Source organism: Siphateles boraxobius, unplaced genomic scaffold, assembly GCF_051911475.1.
Source record: "Siphateles boraxobius isolate OS27281-9 unplaced genomic scaffold, OSU_SipBor_1 9, whole genome shotgun sequence".
In the NCBI taxonomy this organism is placed as follows: domain Eukaryota; kingdom Metazoa; phylum Chordata; class Actinopteri; order Cypriniformes; family Leuciscidae; genus Siphateles; species Siphateles boraxobius.
Genome location: NW_027509219.1, coordinates 26,522,501 through 26,543,268, shown reverse-complemented (window position 1 = coordinate 26,543,268; position 20,768 = coordinate 26,522,501). Strand labels below are relative to the sequence as shown.

Below are 20,768 nucleotides of genomic sequence, written 5' to 3'. Positions count from 1 at the left end.
AGTTGCTAATGACACGAATGTATGTGAACATGAATTGAAACTTGTGCAAGAGTTTCAGTTCAGGCCGCTGGATCTCTTCGAAGCCATCATAACTGCTTCGATGTAAACATTGTGAGTAATATAAGAGATAAAAAAAGAGAAAATGTCACTGGCAAGGCTGAGAAAGGTTGCTGTGTCCTCTCCATATCGGCAGAGGAGGCACAGAATGATACAAAACCCTTGGATAGCAGCTGCTTATCACTTCTCAGGAACTCAGGCCTTGAAACTAGGTGAAAAAACACAAGTGCAGACAGACACAAAGCATGTCCTCAACAACTTTTGAATACTATATATTGTAGGGGATTTTACAGTTAAAGACCCATGGACCATATATGATGAATGAAGACCCAGAGTCAGAATTATATAATAAATTGAAGAAAAAGTTTACTGAAGAATATTTTGCAGTGTCATCAATAGAAGTCAGCTTCAACACTCACAAGGAGTTCGTAGGCCGCTCTGCTGTACATTCACATTTCACAGCAATTATACCTTTCATCAAGGTCTGAGCTACTTCATTAAAGTTAAATGATTCTGATTGGCTGAGAAAATGAATAAACATAGTAAATTTCCACACATGGACTGATAGACAGAAGCATATCTTCATTGATCTCGCGGCTGACACCCGGACCCTGGATTTAGGCACGACGTGACCCTGCGAGGTCACAGAACTGTGTTTCTCGGCGCCAGCATTCCATCGCCCGAAGGTGCCGGTTGTTCACCCCACCAATACTGATCTGTAACACAATATTAGCATACACGCTAATATTTTATATAATAAAATATTATATAAAACACGCTATGTAATTTGTTACATTTATGTAGCGCTTTACATGGAAGGGGGAATCTCCTCAACTGACATTAAACAGACATATCATTTAATATGTAGAAGGATAAATATTGATTAATACCTTGATTATACATCTCTCAAAAGTTGCAAATTGAAGCGGCAGTGAATTCCAATATCCACCCCTTTCAATATAAATACTAAGGGGGATTTTAATTAAGCTTTATTCTTTACTTTCTATCAGTTCTCCAGAGGTGCTTTCCCGATTTCATCACCAGAAACGGGACGTTAACTGTTGCCAACCAAACAAGCTTCAAAGATGGACATGGTAAAACCAGAAGTGTCATCGATCTGAGAGAAGCGGCAAAGTAAGTTTTACTTATTAAGAGTGCTTAGCATTACTCATTAAAGGCTATAGCCTTCTACTAGCCTGTTTAATAGCTATTGGACTGATGCTGCACTGTCTGTCTAGCTACAAAATAGCTTTTATTTGGTGTAATATGAGTAGGAAGACTAGTTAGGCATGTCGAAACTGCCATGCTGTGACATATGAGCTTAGTTTAGTTACAACAGTATTTCTCAAATATCCACCTAAACTACAGGCACCATTCTGTTGTCCAATAGTGTTAAAAAATGACTGCTTAACTATATCATTTACCTAAGTTGTTATATTACATATTTAACTGTGCTAGTTTTATGTTTCTCGTATCTCTTCGTGGTCTCCTCACATAATCAGCATTTTTTTTTATCTATTTATGTATTTATTTGGTTAGGTAGCTGTGTTACAATCAGAATTAGAATCAGAAAGAGCTTTATTGCGAAGTGTGCTTGCACACACAAGGAATTTGTTTTGGTACACATTCAAAATATACAAGTGGGATAATATAAGGCTAGTTGGTCATTAACACAAAATAAACCCCTTCACTTTACTTCAGGGTCCTAATCACCCTGTTAGGGTTTATACGAGTCAGATTTTAAGTGAGTGTACACTACTGTTCAAAAGTTTGGGGTCTGTGAGATTTTTGTTATATTTTTGAAAGTTTTTTTTTATATGCCCGAAGCTGCATTTATTTAGTCAAAAGTACCGTAAAAATATTGGTATATTGTTAAAAAAATTTTTGTCTAAATAACTATTTTCTCTGTGTGTGTGTGTGCGGTATTTATAAGCTGAATTTTCAGCTGTCATTACTCCAGGTGTCAGATGATCCTTCAGAAATCATTCTAATATTCTGATTTGGTGCTAAAGAAACATTACTTATTATTATCAATGATGAAAACAGTTGTGCTGCTTGCTTTATATTTTAGAAACAATTTTTTTTCTTCTTAGAATTTGAAACAAATTTCCCCCAGTGTTTTTTCAGGATTCCATTTCAAATAAATACTGTATGAAAGGTCATTAATTTCTTTAAAAAAAAAGTTTACTGACCCCAAACTTTTGAACGGAAGCGTATGTTTAATATTGCATCTTGATATTAAAAATATCTGCTTTTGACTCGGTAGATACAGCAGGTAAACAAATTATACAGTTATTTTTTAACTTTGTTCCTAAATATACTGTCTTTCCATCCAGGCAAGAGAGGACAGTTTTATCTGGGTATGACATTAGGCCTTACAAAGGTCAGAGAGAATCTGGCCTTTTAAGCCATGCAAATAAGTTGAGCTGTGCATGTTTGCATGAGTTTGCTGCTGCTATAATAGCACTAATGTGAATGCCTAGGGTGAAAGGTCACATGGGGTACATTCTTATTTTAGCAGGCAGGTTTCTTGTAACTAATAGACATTGTTTACACAGGACTAGTTCTTACGTCTTCAGCCATTGCATAGCGTTTTGCTACATGGTAAAATTTGTTAAAAGATTTCCATCTGGCAGTGTCTTGTGTAAACAGGCTTTGACCAGTTATACTTTTGGATTGAGTTTCGCTCACAATAACGAGCACTATTATGCTAAAATCTGCTGATGCTTTTTACAACTCTTTACCTGATTTCAGAAATCCAAGTTTTTTGCTTCCTGTGTGTCTTTTGTAACATGCTCAATGCTTCTTTTTTGTAGCAAAGTCACGGCCATGCAGCAAGGAACAGGAAGGTCTTAATTTCTTGTCAACTTTGAAACTTGACCTTGTCCTTCGCTTATCTACAAACTAACCTCCCTCATCACACATTCTGCACCTGCAGCATCTCAAAAAATCTGTAGAACAGAAAAACACATCTGTTTTTTTCCCCTCATGAACTGAGGTCACTGACAAAATCCCACTGCCTTTCAGATGTCTGTGTGCTGAAAGAGCATTTAAGAATATAATGCCAAATGTAAGGAAGGAATGAAGATCGTTTTGCACAGGAACCAGATTGATCATGTTTTTGGCCATGCAAAATTGAGCGTAGGAGTTTGAAATGCAGATGACGCTGTTAAAATCGGGACTGTTAAAATCTCTTCCATTCACCAACAGCTTCTCTGCTCTAGAGAAACACTTTTCATTAGCATTACTTGGAGAACTTCATCTCTGTTATCCAGTGTTTGGAATTAACTAAACCTAACTATATTTTTCAGTATCATGACAGTAGTTGTGCTGTTTTCAAAAGCAGCAAGCTACTTTTACCAGCAAGTAGTGGTATAACAAAGTGCTTATTTTTTCCCCTCAAACTCTGGTTTACAACCAAAATTAACTTTCACACTCTTTCATATGAATCTTTCACATGATTCTTTGAGTCCATGTGCAGATGTCTGCACAGCTTTTTTTGTAGAAATATACAGTTGTTGTTGTTTACAATTATACAGCATTGCTACTAGCTAGCTTGCTAGTTGACAACTGCATTTATTTAAGAAAAAGTAGCTTTAATGTAGTTTAACTAAACTACTTTAAATTTAGAAGCTTGTAGCTTTACAAGCAAATTGCTTGCACAACACTGCTGCTGTCCTTTTCAAAAACACCTCACTTCTGTACAAATCAACGAGCACCGTATAACTGTATGAAATATTCATGTAACTAGCTTACAGGCAATAAAACCAAATCCATTGAATACACTACCATTCAAAAGTTTGGGTCGACTTTTTAAAAAACAATATTCTTATGCTCACCAAGGCTGCATTTATTTGATTAAAATACAGTAAAAACAATAATATTGTCAAATATTAGTACAATTTAAAATAACTGATATTCTGTCTTTTTGAATATATGCGTGCGTGCGTGCGTGCGTGCGAGAGAGAAATGTGATCCTTTTTTAGTATTTTTTGATGAATAGAAAGTTCAAAAGAACATAAATGCTCCTGTGTATACATTATATACATATAAAATTATACTGCAAATTTATTTACTGTCACATTTGATCAGTTTAATGCATCCTGAATTAAAGTATTGATTTCTTTTTTCTTTTTTTTACAAAAAAACCAAAACATATGCAAAACATATACAAAACGTATGAACGGTAGTGTATATACCATGCATATACAAATACATCTCTCAGCATAGACTTACATAGACTGTGCTATATTAATTTGTATTTTGACCTGAATGAAAACAAAACTGTGATGGTTAGAAATAAAGTCTGGAGACGAAAAAAAATCTGTAAAAAATGTAGAAAATTAGATGTGACCAATGACCTTTTTTAGACAGACGAGCTTATTGCACAGACTGTACTTCTGCCCCTCACAGCATCATTTTCAGTTGTGTCAGATAAAATAAAGTCTTAACCCTTGTCCTCCACTGTGCATGAAAAAACATGGCTTTTTCATGAATGGAGACAAATAGAACAAAACTGATGTCTTCTTACACCTGGTAACACTTGTGTGAAACATCCACCTGATCACTGTTGATCTGTAGTGTGTCATTGCTTCTTAGTCCTCATATACTGCTGTGTACAGTTGAATGTGCAGATTGTATTGTTTTTAATAGATTTCTTGCTCATTTACAGTGGCATCACCAGCCTGTTGGATGCAAAGGAGGTCGGCACCAAGATCTTTGAGGATTACGCCAGCTCGTGGTTTTGGATCCTAATGTATGTATCACATAAGTGTTTAACCTTTCAACTAAATACAATAGATTAATATGTTGTAGCTGATCTGTTTTAATGGTGTTTTCAGTGGTTTGGTGATTAGCATGCTGGTCAGTCTGATCTTTATTCTGCTGCTGAGGTTCACCGCTGGCATTCTCTTCTGGATGGTCATCTTCGGGGTCATCGCGGCTGTGGGCTATGGTTGGTAATGACTACAGAACTCTATAGACCAAAACTCTAAACTAAACTGTCATATACTAGACTTCAATGTTTTACAATAAACTCTTAAAGGGATAGTCACTCTCTTGACTGTCGTTCTTCAGTGGAACTCAACAGAAAATCACTCTTAATTTCAAAAAGTTATTTTTGTCTTCTTTTGAGTCAGATGTTTTCAGTGAATTAAATGATCCAGTTCGAATCGTTCATGAATCGGACTGATCTGGTTTTCTTATGAACTCTCAGGATTAGTTGACCCAAAATTTTTAAATCTGCCATCAATTACTCATCACTCATTACATTTTGTTCTGAGAGATTTCTGTCCCTCCATTGAAGGTCTATTCACCCCAAACTCTGATGCTTCAAAACTTTCATAAAGAGATTGTAAACCTAATCTTGGTAGAGACACTATCACTATATGATGAACAGATTAAATTAGATTTTATTCACATTAAGAAAAAAATAATATATTTGTGAACATTCATAGTGCACCATATTTAAATATGGTAAAGGAAAGCTCATGCATTGCTTGCTTGACTTCGTGAACCAATGAGGTTAACTCTCGCATGTCACCAGCACGTTTGAGCTTCCACAAGAACCAATGAGGTTTGTTCTTGCACATCAAACAAGTACGGTTGAGCTTCTGTTTATGTGCTCTGATTAATGTTTATATGTGAATGAATGGCTAAAATCATATTGAATGGCTATAAATTCATATAAAGAGATCATGTTATAGCAATGCTTATTGCTCTAAACATTATTGTAGCATTGCTACAATGTCTCTTCAGAAGACTTGGATTAAACCGCTCGATTTGTATGGATTTATTTTATGATCTCTTTATGACCATTTTGAGCGTCAGAGTTTGGTGTCGATAGACTTTCATTGGAGAGACAGAAATCTCTCAGATTTCATTAAAGATGAATTTTTTTTTTTAACTATCCCTTTAACACTAAATGATTTGTTAGATAAGTTGGTTTTTGAATTTCTGTACACTATGAGTTCACCCACTGTGTCCTGATTGTCACTTACAGGAATATGGCATTGTTACTGGGAGTACAGTTCTCTCAAGGGCAAGCCGGACTCTGATATCACGATCTCAGACATTGGATTCCAGACTGACTTCCGGGTTTACCTGCAGCTGAGTCAGACCTGGCTCATATTCAGTGAGATTTCTTCAGTTATTCCAGTGTATGAGTGTTTGTAGTGCCGTTTAAATCAAATAATGAATCTCAAACCAAGCAATGCACCTGCACTGTGAAGTTGATGAAGGTTATAAAAAGTTCAGTTTGATGGAAAAATGACAGCTTGATAATTTACCGCAGTGATCTCCTTGGCTGTCATTGAAGCTATCATCATCTTAGTGCTGATATTCCTGCGGAACAGAGTTCGTATTGCCATCGCTCTACTGAAGGAGGGCAGCAAGTTAGTTTCTTTTCTTTCTTTTGTTTAATGCTGGTGCATGTAAATGGAAAGAATAGAAAAACACCTGAAACAAAGCTGTCAAATGATTTTTTTTTTTTACGTCTCTCTCTTCCCTATAGGGCGATTGGCTGCATTATGTCGACACTATTCTATCCCATCATCACCTTTCTGCTGCTGGCTCTCTGCATCGCATACTGGGTCGTTACAGCTGTGTATCCAAAACTCAAGTGAATTGAATGCTGGATTAAAATGAATACATGCATATTAATATATGCAAGATTAGTATATGCATGCAGTATATGTATGTATGCATGACTTTGGGGTGAGACTGATTTGTTTGAGCAGTTTTTATTTTAGCAGTTCCATTTACTGGAACAGAAATGACACACTTCAGCTTTAACTAGTTTGTATTTTAGTCTCCTTAACCATAACTTCTTTCAGGTTCCTGGCATCCTCTGGCGATGCAGTCTATAAAGTAATGTCAACACTACCCGACTGCAAGTATACCAATCTCACCTGTAACCCAGAGGTAAGCACTAAACCTAGTGTAAACTGTGATTACCTACTCAACTGTGATTGAGTACTAAGTCCATTTATCTAGTAACTGTATCATATTGGTGATTATTTGTGTCTCTTTAATGCGTTTCAGACCTTCAGTCAGTCAAACGTGACTAAACTGTGTCCGGGCTCCCAGTGCACGTTTGCTTTTTACGGTGGGGAGAGTTTGTACCACCGTTATATCTTTGTTCTTCAGCTTTGCAATTTACTGGTCTTCCTCTGGCTGGTGAATTTCACTATCGCTCTGGGCCAGTGCACCCTCGCTGGGGCTTTTGCCTCGTATTACTGGGCCTTGAGGAAGCCAGAAGACATCCCACCTTGCCCCTTGGCTTCATCATTTGGCAGGGCTTTAAGGTATGTTGCCATCAGTGCTTTGAAAACTTGTAGGTGATTGATTCTGTCTGTAAGTGGAGGGCTGTTGGACTGAAATTAAATGTTGACTATAATCACATTACAATGCTATTCCAGGTATCACACAGGCTCTCTTGCATTTGGAGCTTTGATTCTGTCCATCGTACAGTTCATCAGGATTATTCTGGAGTATCTCGACCACAAACTGAAAGGTATAATATTACTTTAAAATGTATAGGGTGTGTTCACACTTGGCAGTTTTGGTTTGATTAAAACTAACTCTAGTGCGATTGCTCGGTTAGTGCGATTCATTTGAATAGGTGTAAACGCTGCCATCCGAACCCTGGTGCGCATCAAACGCTGAAAAGATGGGTCTCGGCCCCCTTACAAGCGAACTCATGTGGTTCAACTGAAATATGAACGTAATACAATACAAAGACCTGTAAATTAAACAAAACCAGGAAGATGAGACCCTAAAATGGACAGAATGTTCATGTATACCTGTTTTTTTGCGTCATAGTTGCATAGTCTCCTCGCAGCAGATCTTGGTTTGTGCGTGACGGAGGGATTGAGGGAATGCCGCTGTTTAGACTCCTTTACAAATTTTATTAGCTCTTCACGAGTTCTCAGGTGGTCAAAATACCATCATATGCAGGCTATGTACATACAACAAGCACATTATCCTAGCACACAGCATTGTTATAGATTTTCGGTAAGTTCCGTCTCAAAATAGGCAATACATCATAGAAGCCGACCAATCAGGTTGTGAACGTATCCCTATGCCTTTAGGTTCGTTGATAAAAATGCCAATCTGAACGCTAAGCGGACCAGGGCTAAATGTTTTTGGGTTTTTTTTGGTCTGGATCAAACAAACCAAACTACAAGTGTGAACTCACCCTCAGAACTTTGATTGTAACTGGTGCACTGACTCATTTATCATTTAGAAATGTTCAAAGAGGTTTTAAAATGTTGTAAAAAAATACACTACTGTTCAAAAGTTTGAGGTCAGTACAATTCTAATTGAAAGAAATTAATATATTTATTCACCAGTAATGCATTTAATTAATCAAAAGTTACAAAAAAATCTCTTTTTTAAAGTTATTTTACAAAACAGTTGAGTTACACAGCACAACTGTTTTCAACATTGATAATACGAAATGTTTCTTGAGCACCAAATCAGTATATTAGAATGATTTTTGAAGGATGCGTGACTCTTGAGTAATGATGCTGAAAATTCAGCTTTATATCACAGGAATGATGATAAATTATTCAAATATAAAACAGTTATTAAAATTGTACTAATATTTCATAATATGACTGTTTTATTGAATGACTTCTTTTATAAACATTAAAAAAATCTTTTTAACGGTAGACTGTATCAGTATAGAATACGTTATGAATGATCCTGCTCTTCCTTCTGTCTTTGTCTCAGGTGCTCACAATGCATGTACACGCTTCCTGCTGTGCTGCCTCAAATGCTGTTTCTGGTGCCTTGAGCACCTCATTAAGTTCATGAACAGGAATGCTTACATTATGGTGAGTCACCCCACTTTTTCAAGGTTCATGTATATATATATAGAATAAACTATAACCGCAAAGAAAAGAAAGGCAATGTCAAACCTGAGTTGTGGAGACAGACCAACTGATAGGTCTGTCGTTTCTGGTTGCTTCTCCTTTTATTCCTCAGATTTCAATATATGGGAAGAATTTCTGTGCCTCAGCGCAAGACGCTTTCTTCCTGTTAATGAGGAACGTTATGAGGTAAGACTCTGCACAGCTGAGACATTTATAATGTCATTGTCAAGCTGTGAAGCTGCAAGGACTTTCTCTTACACACACCTGTGCAATCATTTGTTTCAGTTATTGTGACATTTGCAAGATGTTATTGTTGATGGGATTTTTTTTCTTCTTGCTACAGTGTTATCAAAGGATTATTATTCAAATTTCACAAAGTTTGCCTCCATACTATCTAAAGAAATCATAATTGTGAAGCATAATTTCAACAATATTCAATTAATATGTCAGACATCTAAAAAAAAAAGTCAACTCGGATAAATATTATCAATTAAATTGTGAATTGTTTAATATATTCCATATAAATAGTTATCTAATTGATGTTACATTATTAAGACTAAATACGACTATATAAAGAATCTGTTTATTGTGTTTTTATTGTGTTTATTGTGTTTTTTTTTTTTGTCTAGAGTTACTGTTCTGGATAAGGTGACTGACTTCCTGCTGTTCTTGGGCAAACTGCTGATCTCAGGGAGTGTGGGTGAGTCGACGTTCATCTGTGTAATACAGACGGGGAAACATTAAGACTAATAGAGTTGAGGGCTTTAAACAAACACACACTGACACTGCATAGACCTACTGCCTACATACACGCATAAATGAAATGATGTCCGTCACATTGTTTGCTGATGTTGTGAATGTTTTTTTCAGGTGTCCTTGCCTTCTTTTTCTTCACCCGCCAAATACCAGTAATCCAGGAAGAGGTGCCATCATTAAATTATTATTGGATCCCTCTACTGGTGAGTGAAAGCATTACAGCTTGCTTATGTTAAAGACTGCAAAAGAATGAAATCTGAGAGCATAATTTAAGACTGATTTAAATATTAATAGAGGAATATATGTAAAAAAAAAAATTTATATGCACAATTCGGCCAAAAAAAGTCATTGTTTGGATTTAAATTGGCAAATGCTTGAGAGTCTGTGATTGGATCCATATTGCAGTGATTATTATGTTTCTAGCATGTTATATTTTTGGCAACAATTCTTCTAACCCTAATTGATGGAGTGTGTAGCTTTTCATTTCTTAAACAACCATGTAGGAAGACACATCATGGCCATATTCCAGGAGGTCAATGTCAAGATTCACCAGGCTCAAACTGTGAAAGAATAGTTGGGAAGGAGCATGAAGAATATTTTTTACACATGAATTGGCACCTCTGAGTCCAGACATTAAATTCATTGAACGTCTTTGGGATGTGTTGGAGGAGACTTTACAGAGTGCTTGACTCTAGCATTGACACAATACAAGATCTTGGCCAAAAATGTATGTAACTCTTGATAGAAATAAATGTGTTTGTGATATTTCCATCAAGAGGTGCATACATTTTTGGTCAAGATCTTGTATTGACAATGTAAGAGTCAAGCACTCTGTAAAGTTTACTATTTGTATATATTTGTTAGTTTATTAATAAATACATTTATTTAAAAAAAAATTATTAAAAAAATACTCATTGATGAAGAGGGTATGGGGACCCTGACCTTTAAAGATGGCATGAAACTAAATTTATGATGACCTTTTTTTCCATACTGTGACGTATACACAAATTAAACATCTTCTCGAACAAGAAAAAATGGAGCGCGGGACTTGATTTTGTCCATCGGAAAATCGTTTTTCATTTTGATTTCATTTTAACTAATTTCTCTTTTTTTCCATCCACAGACTGTGATATTTGGATCCTATATGATTTCACACGGATTCTTTAACGTCTATGCCATGTGTGTAGATACATTGTTCCTCTGCTTCTGTAAGTACACCTTATTAAATCTGCAATATTCCTATACTCGTATGCGTGTTTGGTAATAAATTCTGAACATCATGATGTTTTCAACTTAAATACATACCCACTGATCTTCCTTTACTTTCATCTCCTTTTTCTGTGCATGACTTTTATCTTTTCTGTCTCTTTATTTATAATCCTAATGTGATCTTTATGTGTTTATTCTTTTCACATCTTCTTAAACTGCAAGACTACTTACTAACTCTTTCTTATTTATTTGACCCCCTTTTCCTTGCAACACTGTGTCTTTCCTCCTTCACTCTTCCATTCTTCCATCGTCTGATTTGCCGGGACACCCTTCAGGTGAAGATCTTGAAAGGAACGATGGCAGTCCTTCCAAACCGTATTACATGCCTCAAGGCCTGCACAGGATACTTAACAAAAATGATCAAGCTGGCAAAAAGTATGCTGTGTCCTGAAACCGTTACCTCAGTTGGACGTGAAGAACCGCGGTAGTACTGTAGCACGCTGCATCTCTCCACAGCAGAGCAAGGCATTCTGGGATATGGAATCAGGAGCCGATAGCGTTTACGGAAGAGATCTCTTCTCTGCATTCTCTGCTGATACTGACTGGCTCTTGCTGTACTTTTTTCCTATACTTTTCCCCTTTCTTTTTGCTGATATTCTGTCCATCATTGCCTTACACATTGTTTGTCTTCTGGAGCAAAGTAACTGAATTGAAGTCTGATGATATTCTGGTAGCCAATTATGAAAGCAAACTATTCTATATATTTATTCTCTAATGAGAAAAGATCTTGTATCTTGCAGTATCCTTCTCTTTCTATACAACCCTTTGTTTTCATGTCATTTCTGGTTTATACGCTCATGCAGTACATAGGATGTGCGTGTGGATGGATTGATTCTCAGTCCATGTGCCACACGATTTTAATATTAACTTTATCATAATCTAATGGGAAATGTTATTGTATTGGAGTACTCATAATAGATACAGTGTATATTCTCTTTAACCATGTTTTGATATAATCTATGAATTTCCAGGTGTTCTGATGGCAGTATTTAGTAAATGTGCCTAGTTTAAAAGGAAGAGTATTGCTCTTCTTTGTTTTTTTGCAATCAGTCTGAAAGTTTTTCCAGTTCAATTTATAAAAGGAACATAAAAGCCATTTTTGTAATTTTGTAATATGTAGACAGGTTTGATGCTGCATCTACTCTGTGAAGTTCAGTACAAGTTGTCTTTTAATGGGGGAAAGTTTTGTAAAAATACAATGTTTTTTTTTTTCAATTAGAATAAAGCTGAACTAAATATTATTATTATTATTGGGTTGATTCTTTTCTTTTTCTTTTTTTTTTTGCAGTATACCGACAAATATTATCAATATTGTTTACATTCTAAGTTTCATAAAAAAATATTTTTTTAAATATTCAAAGTTCTATTAACAAGTTCTATTAAACCATCAACATATGAGGAAAATATTATTTATATATACAGTTGTGGTCAGAATTATTGGCACCCATGGTAAATATGATCAAAAATGGCTGTAAAAAATAAATCTGCATTGTTTATCCTTTTTATCTTTCATTCAAAAAAATTGCACAAATCTAACCTTTCATTGAAGTAAAAGAATTGAAAGTGGGGTGAAAATCACATTATGAAATAAATGTTTTTCTCCAAAACACGTTGGCCACAATTATCGGCATCCCTAGAATTTTTTATGAGTAAAATATCTCTGAAGTATATTCTCTATTTACCTTTTTTTTTTAGCACACCAGGGTGACTAGGAACATGAAATTGTCTAGCTATGACTTCTTGTTTCACAGGAGGTTAAATATGAGGAAACACAAAGGCCAAATTCCCTTAATCATCCATCACAATGAGTAAAACCAAAGAATGTAGTTCTTATGTGCATCAAAAGATTGTTGAGCATCACAAAATAGAAAGTGGCTGAAAGAAAATAGCTAAAGAATTGAAAATCCCCATTTTGACCATTAGGGCAATAATTAAGAAGTTACAATCAACTAAAGATGTTATGAATCTGCCAGGAAGAGGACGTGTGTCTATATTGTCTTAATGCATGGTGAGGAGCAGAGTTTGAGTGGCCAGAGACTCTTCAAGGATCACAGATGGAGAATTGCAGAGATTAGTTGAGTCTTGGGGGTCAGAAAGCCTAAAAAAAAATATATCAAACAACCTCTACATCACCACATGTTGTTTAGGAGGGTTTCAAGAAAAATCCTCCTCGCTCCTCCAAAAATATACTCCAGCATATTCAGTTGTCAGACACGACTGGAACTTCAAAATGGACCGGATTCTATGGTCAGATGAAACAAAAAAAGGGCTTTTTGGCAGCAAACCCACCAGATGTAATTGGTGCAAACGGATAAAAGTACCCCATGCCTATGGTTAAATATACTGCTGGATCTTATATGTTGTGGGTCTATTTTTTTTGCTGGAGGTCCTGGACATCTTATTCAGATACATGGGTATTATGGATTCTATCAAATACCTACAGAATAAAAAATCTAAACCTGACTGCCTCTGCTAGAAATCTTATAATGGGCCGTGGTTGGATCTTCCATCAGGACAATGGTCCAAAACAAAGATCAAAATCAACACAAAAATGGGTAACTGAGCACAAAATGAAGCTTCTGCTATAACCGTCCCAGTCCCCTAAACTGAACCCTATAGAAACTGAGTGGGCTGAACTGAAGAGAAGAAGCACCAACATGAACTTGTGAATCTGCAGGATCTGGAGAGATTCTGTATGGAGGAATGGTCTCTGATCTCTTTTCAGGTGTTCTCCAAACTCATCAGGCATTATAGGAGAAGACTCAGAGCTGTTATCTTGGAAAAAGGAGGTTGCAAAAAGTAATAAAAGGGTACCAAAAATTATGGCCAGCTTGTTTTGGAGAAAATCATCTATTTCATAATGTGATTTACCCCCACACTTTCAATTATTTTACTTCAAAGTAATTTTTTGAATGAAATATCAAAAGGATAAACATTGCAGATTTATTTTTTACAGCCATGTTTTTTATCATATTTACCAGGGGTGCCAATAATTCTGACATATATATATATATATATATATATATATATATATATATATATATATATAATGTGTGTGTGTTTTATATATTATGTATATATTAATATTTTTAGATATGAAGGAAGAACAAAACATGGTTACGGTATTTATCTGAAGAAATTATTTGGCCAAAAAAAAGGCAAAATACAGCTACAGGTTTATTTTACTATGCAAAAAATGCATAAAAAGACAAAAAGCTCACAAGAAAAAGCATACATTGACTGTCTGCAACATAATCATTTATTCATATTTCATTTGTTTATAATTTCTTTGTATGACAGCCCGGACAATTTGGCATGTTTCATTGCTTTATCACAAATAAAGATTTTGTAAGCATATTGCATAGTCAATTGTTTTAACACATTTTTAATAATATTTTTCTAAAGGGTAAAGATATCAATTTTCGTAGGCCGGACATCGCTTTTGTCCACTACTGTATATATACTTTTTCTGATATATACAGTATAACTTCCTCAAATTAAGTTTTCCTTGTATCCAAACATCCAGCATTGCCTCTGATTGCAGACAAAATCACATTAACGATTGGTTGGCATTAACGTTGCTTATGCTTCTGTTCTTAGTGCTTGATCTGGAGAAGAACGACGGCTCAGCAAGCCGCCCGTATTACATGGCCGGCAGCCTGCGAGCCATCCTCAACAAGAAGAATCTCAAGAGACCAGAGGAGAAAAAGAAAGGCAGAAAATAAAAGCAGCAACCAACAAAAAGGCACTGACATGAAAAACGGACACTGCCGATTGTTATTCTGTTCCCTGACCATCAGCCTCCTAAATGGACTTCTTTAAACAGTATTCAGTCATGTCCGTAGGCAGCTTCTGTGTTATAAATCTTATTAGAAGCCCAAAAACATAAATACAAGAGTCTTCAAACTGATCTGCTTCTTTTTGTTATGTTATCATTATAAAAGGATATATAATTGACAATAAGCATCTAAATCAGCTGAGATTATTTCCTGTTTGTAGGTGTGTTTGTAAGTGTCTATGCATTTTTATAGAATTTTTTTTCTTTTTCCTTTATTTTTTTTATTTTTTTTTACTGATTCTTGTCTTTTTATATGACCATTGCATTCTGTTAGCACCCATTTGGGGTGAAATTGCCACTTTTCTCATATTGAGAAAACGACAGGTAACGCATTTAATTGCTCTTCACTAGATGAATTTTCCTCAACTTTTTTAAGTTGCTGTGTTCAGCTGAAGTACCTTACTCCAACATGCCGTTAACATCTCTTTTAACCTCAACCACATGTTTTTTTAGGCCCTTTTCTGCTGTGCAGAGCTTTAAACTCTATTTATTCCTTCATTACTGCTCTTATTCATCCATCCAACTGCATTTCTCATCAGATCGATTGCTCTCGAGCAGCAGGTTACACCCCTCGCTCCTTCAGAGTTTTCATTGTGTCCATTCACACTTCATTTTAGCCAAGGACTTGAATTTATGTTAATAACACCTTGATATGAACGTGTGCAGAATATTGGTAGTTATTTTAGGTGGACTTATTGCTCATATTTTGATGAAGTTGTGTGATTACAAACCATTTGAAGTTTTACCTTCTTTTTTTATACAATGTACACATTTGTTTTCTCATCATTTGAAAGGGATGTTTCTTTAAATGTCTCCAAGTCAAAATGTATTCCATACCATTTTTATGTTAAGAACACTTGAATGTGAACGCTAATACAGTGAGTGCATGTGCTGAAATTAAAATCAGCTCTCATAATTCATTTAAATTGCATTATTTTTTTGTTTAACACTTGTCTTATCTTATTAGTATTTAACTTTAATTCTCTTCTTTTACAGTGTGGTAAACATTTTTTATTATTTTTGTGACTTTATATTGTGCTAATTTACAATGCATAATAACTTTGTATGATGTGATCCAAATGCATGCAATGATCAATTTGGAAATAAAGTATTTCAAATAGACACATGACATCAAGTTATTTTTAATTAAACCGCATTGGATATGAACAAAATACACATTAATAAATGAAAACATAGAAAATGAATAAATTTAATACAAAGGTATTAGTGGCATAAATAATGTTATAATAACTGGCACAACATTTATAACTGAATTGTTAGATGTTTAGCTGCTGCTGATCGGTAGATGTGTTGATTGTTGGGACAGTAATGGCTGATAGAGTAGAGATGTTGGTGTGTGAACTGGAGATAAAAGAGAAACAGAGCCATTAACAAAAGCACAAACACACAGGAATAAATTTATATAATCTTGACACTATACCTTTTCCCTGACATGTTTACAAGTCTTTGAGGTCCAAGTCTTTGATTTTAAGTCCAAGTAAAGTCTCAAGTCTTTGGGTCCAAGTTAAGTTTCAAGTCTTTGAGGTCTAAGTCAAGTCTCAAGTTTTTGAGGTCCAAGTTAAGTGTCAAGTCTTTGACCCAATCATTGAATCAGTGAGTAGTTGACTCAAGAACAGCTGCAATCGGATCAGTCTGATTCTCAAATGAATCATTCAATACGCTTTAAGAACCAATATGGCAGGTTCATTGGAAATCTGCTCCGTCGTGAACTGAACATCGCTATTGTGTCTCGGATTGGTATAGGTGGCGATTTCTTCAGTTTGAAATAAGGAGGAATGATATGTTTTTGCCTTTCCATTTGCAGTTTTCATCAAATCAGCAAATACTTCCAGTATTTCTGCTATATCAAAACAGTTTTCCACACTAAAAACTGATAAAGTACTCTTTAAACAGTACTTGGCTAATTGTACTACATTCCCTCAAATCACCATCGATGCAGATGCTGTGTAAGCATGGATGTGTCTGTATAATGCAGTTCATTTAGGTTGGGAACCACCTGGAGTGACGACAGACCTCCTGCCGATATTCCTGAATGAGGGGGAGAGATGTTCTTCTTATGACGGGCACGACAGTTTTGAAACCAGACCTGACCAGAAAGAAATTTGAAGAAATTACTTAGACAACATACGCATTCTCTTCAGTTGCTACATACGATAGCAAATGGTAAACAATGGCAACACTTTTAAGTTACAAATTTATAACAGCTCAATTTAGGGACTTTAAAAATTAGTAAAGAAATGTAACCTGAATGACGCGTCGACTAAGCCCAGTCTGTTCAGCAAGCCTCTGAAGTGTCTGTGCGTCTGGGTTATTGTCCTGAGCAAACTGAGCCTGCATAACCTGCAAGCCACAAACATAGAAATAGCATCAGCGGGATCAGAGTCAGTAAGGGAGTGGGAAATCTGTACAAAGCAGCAGGGATCGATTATTTCTTTCATTGAACTCATTTGGGACACATTGAACAGCGAGCGTGATGATTTAGTTTACCTGTAGCTGGTCAGAAGTGAAACTGGTACGTGCTCTTTTTGACGGCTTTTGGTTTATCTCACAACCTGTAGGCAGCGCACCATCAGGACAAATGGTTTTGGAATAATAAAAGGTGAGGCACAGGTGTAATTATTTTTTCAGACAGAGCATGCTACAAACTAGAAAAAAACAGAAGTCGATCTATCAAAACCAAACAACTGTTCCCCCCCCCCTAAGATAGCTTGGTTTGTATTATTTTGACCAAAACTAAACAATGTCTAGTTTAACCCTGTAAAGCCTGACATGAAATAATAGTCTGAAGAATCAGTTTTTTTAAATGGAACAGTTTAGAGAACCTTTAGACAAAATCTCTCTCTCTCTCTCTCTCTCTCTCTCTATATATATAACAGTGTTGGGAAGTATACTTTCAAAACGTATTTCGTTACAGAATACACAATACATGCCCAAAAATGTAATTTGTAACGTATTCCGTTACGTTACTCAATCTGAGTAACGTATTCTGAATACTTGGATTACTTCCACATTGAATTGCATTGAATAAGTGTAGGAATGCGGTCATCACATCCTGCGTACTAAACAGGCCTATGCTTGTGTGTATTTCTGCATGTTCCAACTGGCTGAATGTGTTATAGGCCCATGTCTCCCTGAAAGTGCAATATATTATAATTTGTTATAGAAGAACAAAGACTATAGTGTATGTTGCGGTCACCGCTGCGGTGATGTGGTGACTCGTACATGTAACATGTAAGGGTGGCGCTGCCAATAAAGCACCTAAAAGCTGTCTCAAAGAACCGGCAAAAGTAATGATTGAATATGTTAGTGTCGGCTGCAAAGATGAAGTTGACGATGCTGACTCGCGATCTTCGCAGCAGCCATAGTGAATGCACAGGAGAGAAATGCACATTTCATACGGATTACATAAACAGAGAGCAGTCTGTTTTCTTTTGTTATGAATTGTTCTGTTTAAAAGTAGACATGTATGTGAGGCAAGTAGGCTAGCCTACCTTATACGCTAAGTTTCGGTTCATTTATGAGACGAGCCCCAGTTCACGCGCTGGCGCCTCCGTGCCGTGATGTCTATTGTCTGCTATAATTACTTCTTATTTTTAAAATCCAGGCAATTGGTTCATGAAACATTAATTTAAATTTAGATACAATTAATACAAATCGAGATTCACTTTAAAGAAAGGCTTTGTGCATCTGTTTGATGTCTCTGTGGAAGTTTTAAAGCAGTCTATTAGTGCCGCTTTTACGGAGTGGTCACCTCCGCGTAACACTGTTTTTTCCTCATAAATGCGAACAAGAAAAATAAAATAAAATAAAATGAATATTTTATGTTCTGTGGAGAGCCAACCCTTCTTCATCCGGTGTGGGTTTTACTTTTGGTTTTCGCAGTGTAGCCTAATTCACAGAAGTAGCCTATTAAAACATATTTGGACTAAAAGTTGAATATTTTTTGTGTCACGCATGTTTATTTCCCATATTAAATATAAAACGCATGTGTATACAGATATTTTTCTAATGTCTGGACTCCTTTATTAAGGGAGTATGGATATATAAACAGACATTTCAATATATTGGAATTAAATGCATTTTCTGATAATGTATATTTCAAGTTTTGACTGCAAATGATTACGTCCTGGAATTGCTCAATTTTAAAGAATTATTCCTCAACTAGTTTTGTGGTGTAGGTCTACGTATTTTATAATGTTAACTTCAAATAATACTTATAGTAATTTAAAGATGTGTTTGCATTGGATCTGGACGGGAAGGATAACTCTGGGAGTTGGAAGGTGAGTGTCGCGATTCTGCCTTCTCACACGTGACACAGGTTCGTGGATCTGAGTGTCGCGATTTCGGTTTCATATTGCATATCCTTACAGCCCTGTAGCTAGTAGCCTACCTGATACAACTATAAAATAGCAAGGTGACCAGTAAAACTACAGCAGACGACTAGCTGGCTAATTTAAAAAATTATAATAATAACTTTAAGATGCTTCTTCAGGTTGGAGGTGGAGTCTTTGGACGCTGAAAGGAGGATGGTTGCTTGCAAGCAGAGGTTGCACTGCACAGTTATATTTGTTCTCCCTTCTCTTTCTTTAATGTGAAATGCTGTTTGAATTTCCAAGATAGAAACGCATTCTTGCCCAGGCTTTGTTGCTCCTGCTCCATCTCTACCTCTAGCTCCCGCTGCTCCTCTTCCAACTCCATTGTGACTTCACTGATCACGCAAAGCGTAGGCCTACATTATTTCGTTTTCATATTGGGGCTTATGGGAAATGCATGGAGTTGCTTTAATTTATTTAAAAAGTGAATAAACTCGTGACACAGAGAAGTATCGTCATGTAATCCATCGATTTCATCAATGTAACTGTATTCTAAATACCAACTATTTAAATTGTAACTGTAACGAAATACAGTTACTCATAATTTGTATTCTGAATACGTAACGCCGGTACATGTATTCCGTTACTCCCCAACACTATATATATATATATATATATATAAATATACCTACAAAGCATATAATGCAGTGCAATACAATGATGATAACGACATATACAAATATTTCTCAAAAGCCTAATGTACAGCATCATATTTGATACTCACATTTTAACATGATTTTTCTAAAAATGTTAATCAAGTTAACCTAAGTTGCTTCAGTCCACCAAGTGTGTGTGTGTATGTATATATATATATATATATATATATATATATATATATAATTTATTTTTATTTTTTTCTAATGTTTTTGTTAGAATTATACTAAAATGACTTTAGAATACAGAAGGCATATAGAAGATTGTGTACAACAGTTTTTTCAGCAACATTTTGATAATTTAAAGGCCTTAGAAATGTGCGTATCAAATATAACAGTAGGCTTTATAGGGTTTTAAAGTATGTCCCCTGTATGCATGAAGGACTCACAACTCACCTTTTTCCTGCATGCTGTCATAATGGATTCGACACAACAATTTTTGCCCAACCAAAGCAAACTCCTCGCCTGTGGACAGCTGTCTCTTACAGGAGAAGCACGAGAAGCATGCTAGGTGGTAAACGCTTCCCTTCGCCCTGTGTACCCAGTCCGAGGATTGAACCGTTTCCCCACAGCACGAGCACCATGTCCGATACCTTCTGTCAAACATCCATAAATATGTTTGGATTAGGAGGTTAAATACCTACTGAAATATCTTGTAAGCATGTACATCCTCAGAAGAAATACCGGAAGTAATCTTGTTTGCAGAAGACCTCTCGCCCTCTAACATAGCAGGTTGTGTTTCCGCTCAGAGGGGTTTGGCAAAAACTGCATGAAAGGCATCGCACATGCCAGCACAAGTCATTTACCTGCATTCGATAATTACCAGGTGTAAGAAATTACATTACATTAGAATCATGCAGCAAAATAGTCAATGAATAAATATTTTAAAGGGAACAAATCCTTCTCACCTTAAGTAGATACCTGT

The 20,768-nt window shown here is 35.8% G+C and overlaps 2 protein-coding genes across 13 annotated transcripts in view; one reads left to right on the top strand and one right to left on the bottom strand.

The window, feature by feature from the left end:
* The window catches only part of slc44a5b (solute carrier family 44 member 5b), a 40,543-nt gene extending 24,625 nt beyond the window's left edge, over positions 1–15,918 (top strand). For 2 of the 12 annotated variants that reach the window (XM_077222918.1, XM_077222917.1), the window contains exons 8-23: positions 1,068–1,191; positions 2,874–2,906; positions 4,730–4,813; positions 4,899–5,011; positions 6,059–6,190; positions 6,350–6,449; positions 6,569–6,661; positions 6,891–6,978; positions 7,099–7,361; positions 7,476–7,570; positions 8,791–8,894; positions 9,046–9,119; positions 9,563–9,633; positions 9,804–9,892; positions 10,813–10,897; positions 14,559–15,918. In XM_077222918.1, coding sequence (XP_077079033.1) covers positions 1,068–1,191; positions 2,874–2,906; positions 4,730–4,813; positions 4,899–5,011; positions 6,059–6,190; positions 6,350–6,449; positions 6,569–6,661; positions 6,891–6,978; positions 7,099–7,361; positions 7,476–7,570; positions 8,791–8,894; positions 9,046–9,119; positions 9,563–9,633; positions 9,804–9,892; positions 10,813–10,897; positions 14,559–14,683 — 1,673 coding nt within the window. In that variant the 3' untranslated portion in view covers positions 14,684–15,918. Of the gene's footprint in view, positions 1–1,067; positions 1,192–2,393; positions 2,418–2,873; positions 2,907–4,729; positions 4,814–4,898; positions 5,012–6,058; positions 6,191–6,349; positions 6,450–6,568; positions 6,662–6,890; positions 6,979–7,098; positions 7,362–7,475; positions 7,571–8,790; positions 8,895–9,045; positions 9,120–9,562; positions 9,634–9,803; positions 9,893–10,812; positions 10,898–11,233; positions 12,200–14,558 lie in introns of those variants that run through there. The other 10 variants (XM_077222921.1, XM_077222919.1, XM_077222924.1 and 7 more) reach the window with 5 other exon arrangements.
* Positions 15,919–15,922: 4 nt separating this feature from the next.
* The window catches only part of LOC143732170 (LIM/homeobox protein Lhx8), a 5,991-nt gene continuing 1,145 nt past the window's right edge, over positions 15,923–20,768 (bottom strand). Inside the window, 8 exon segments of the mRNA XM_077222944.1 lie at positions 15,923–16,158; positions 16,746–16,768; positions 16,770–16,903; positions 17,062–17,157; positions 17,305–17,369; positions 20,240–20,439; positions 20,528–20,649; positions 20,752–20,768. The exon segment at positions 20,752–20,768 is cut by the window's right edge and continues 124 nt beyond it. Coding sequence (XP_077079059.1) covers positions 16,082–16,158; positions 16,746–16,768; positions 16,770–16,903; positions 17,062–17,157; positions 17,305–17,369; positions 20,240–20,439; positions 20,528–20,649; positions 20,752–20,768 — 734 coding nt within the window. The 3' untranslated portion in view covers positions 15,923–16,081.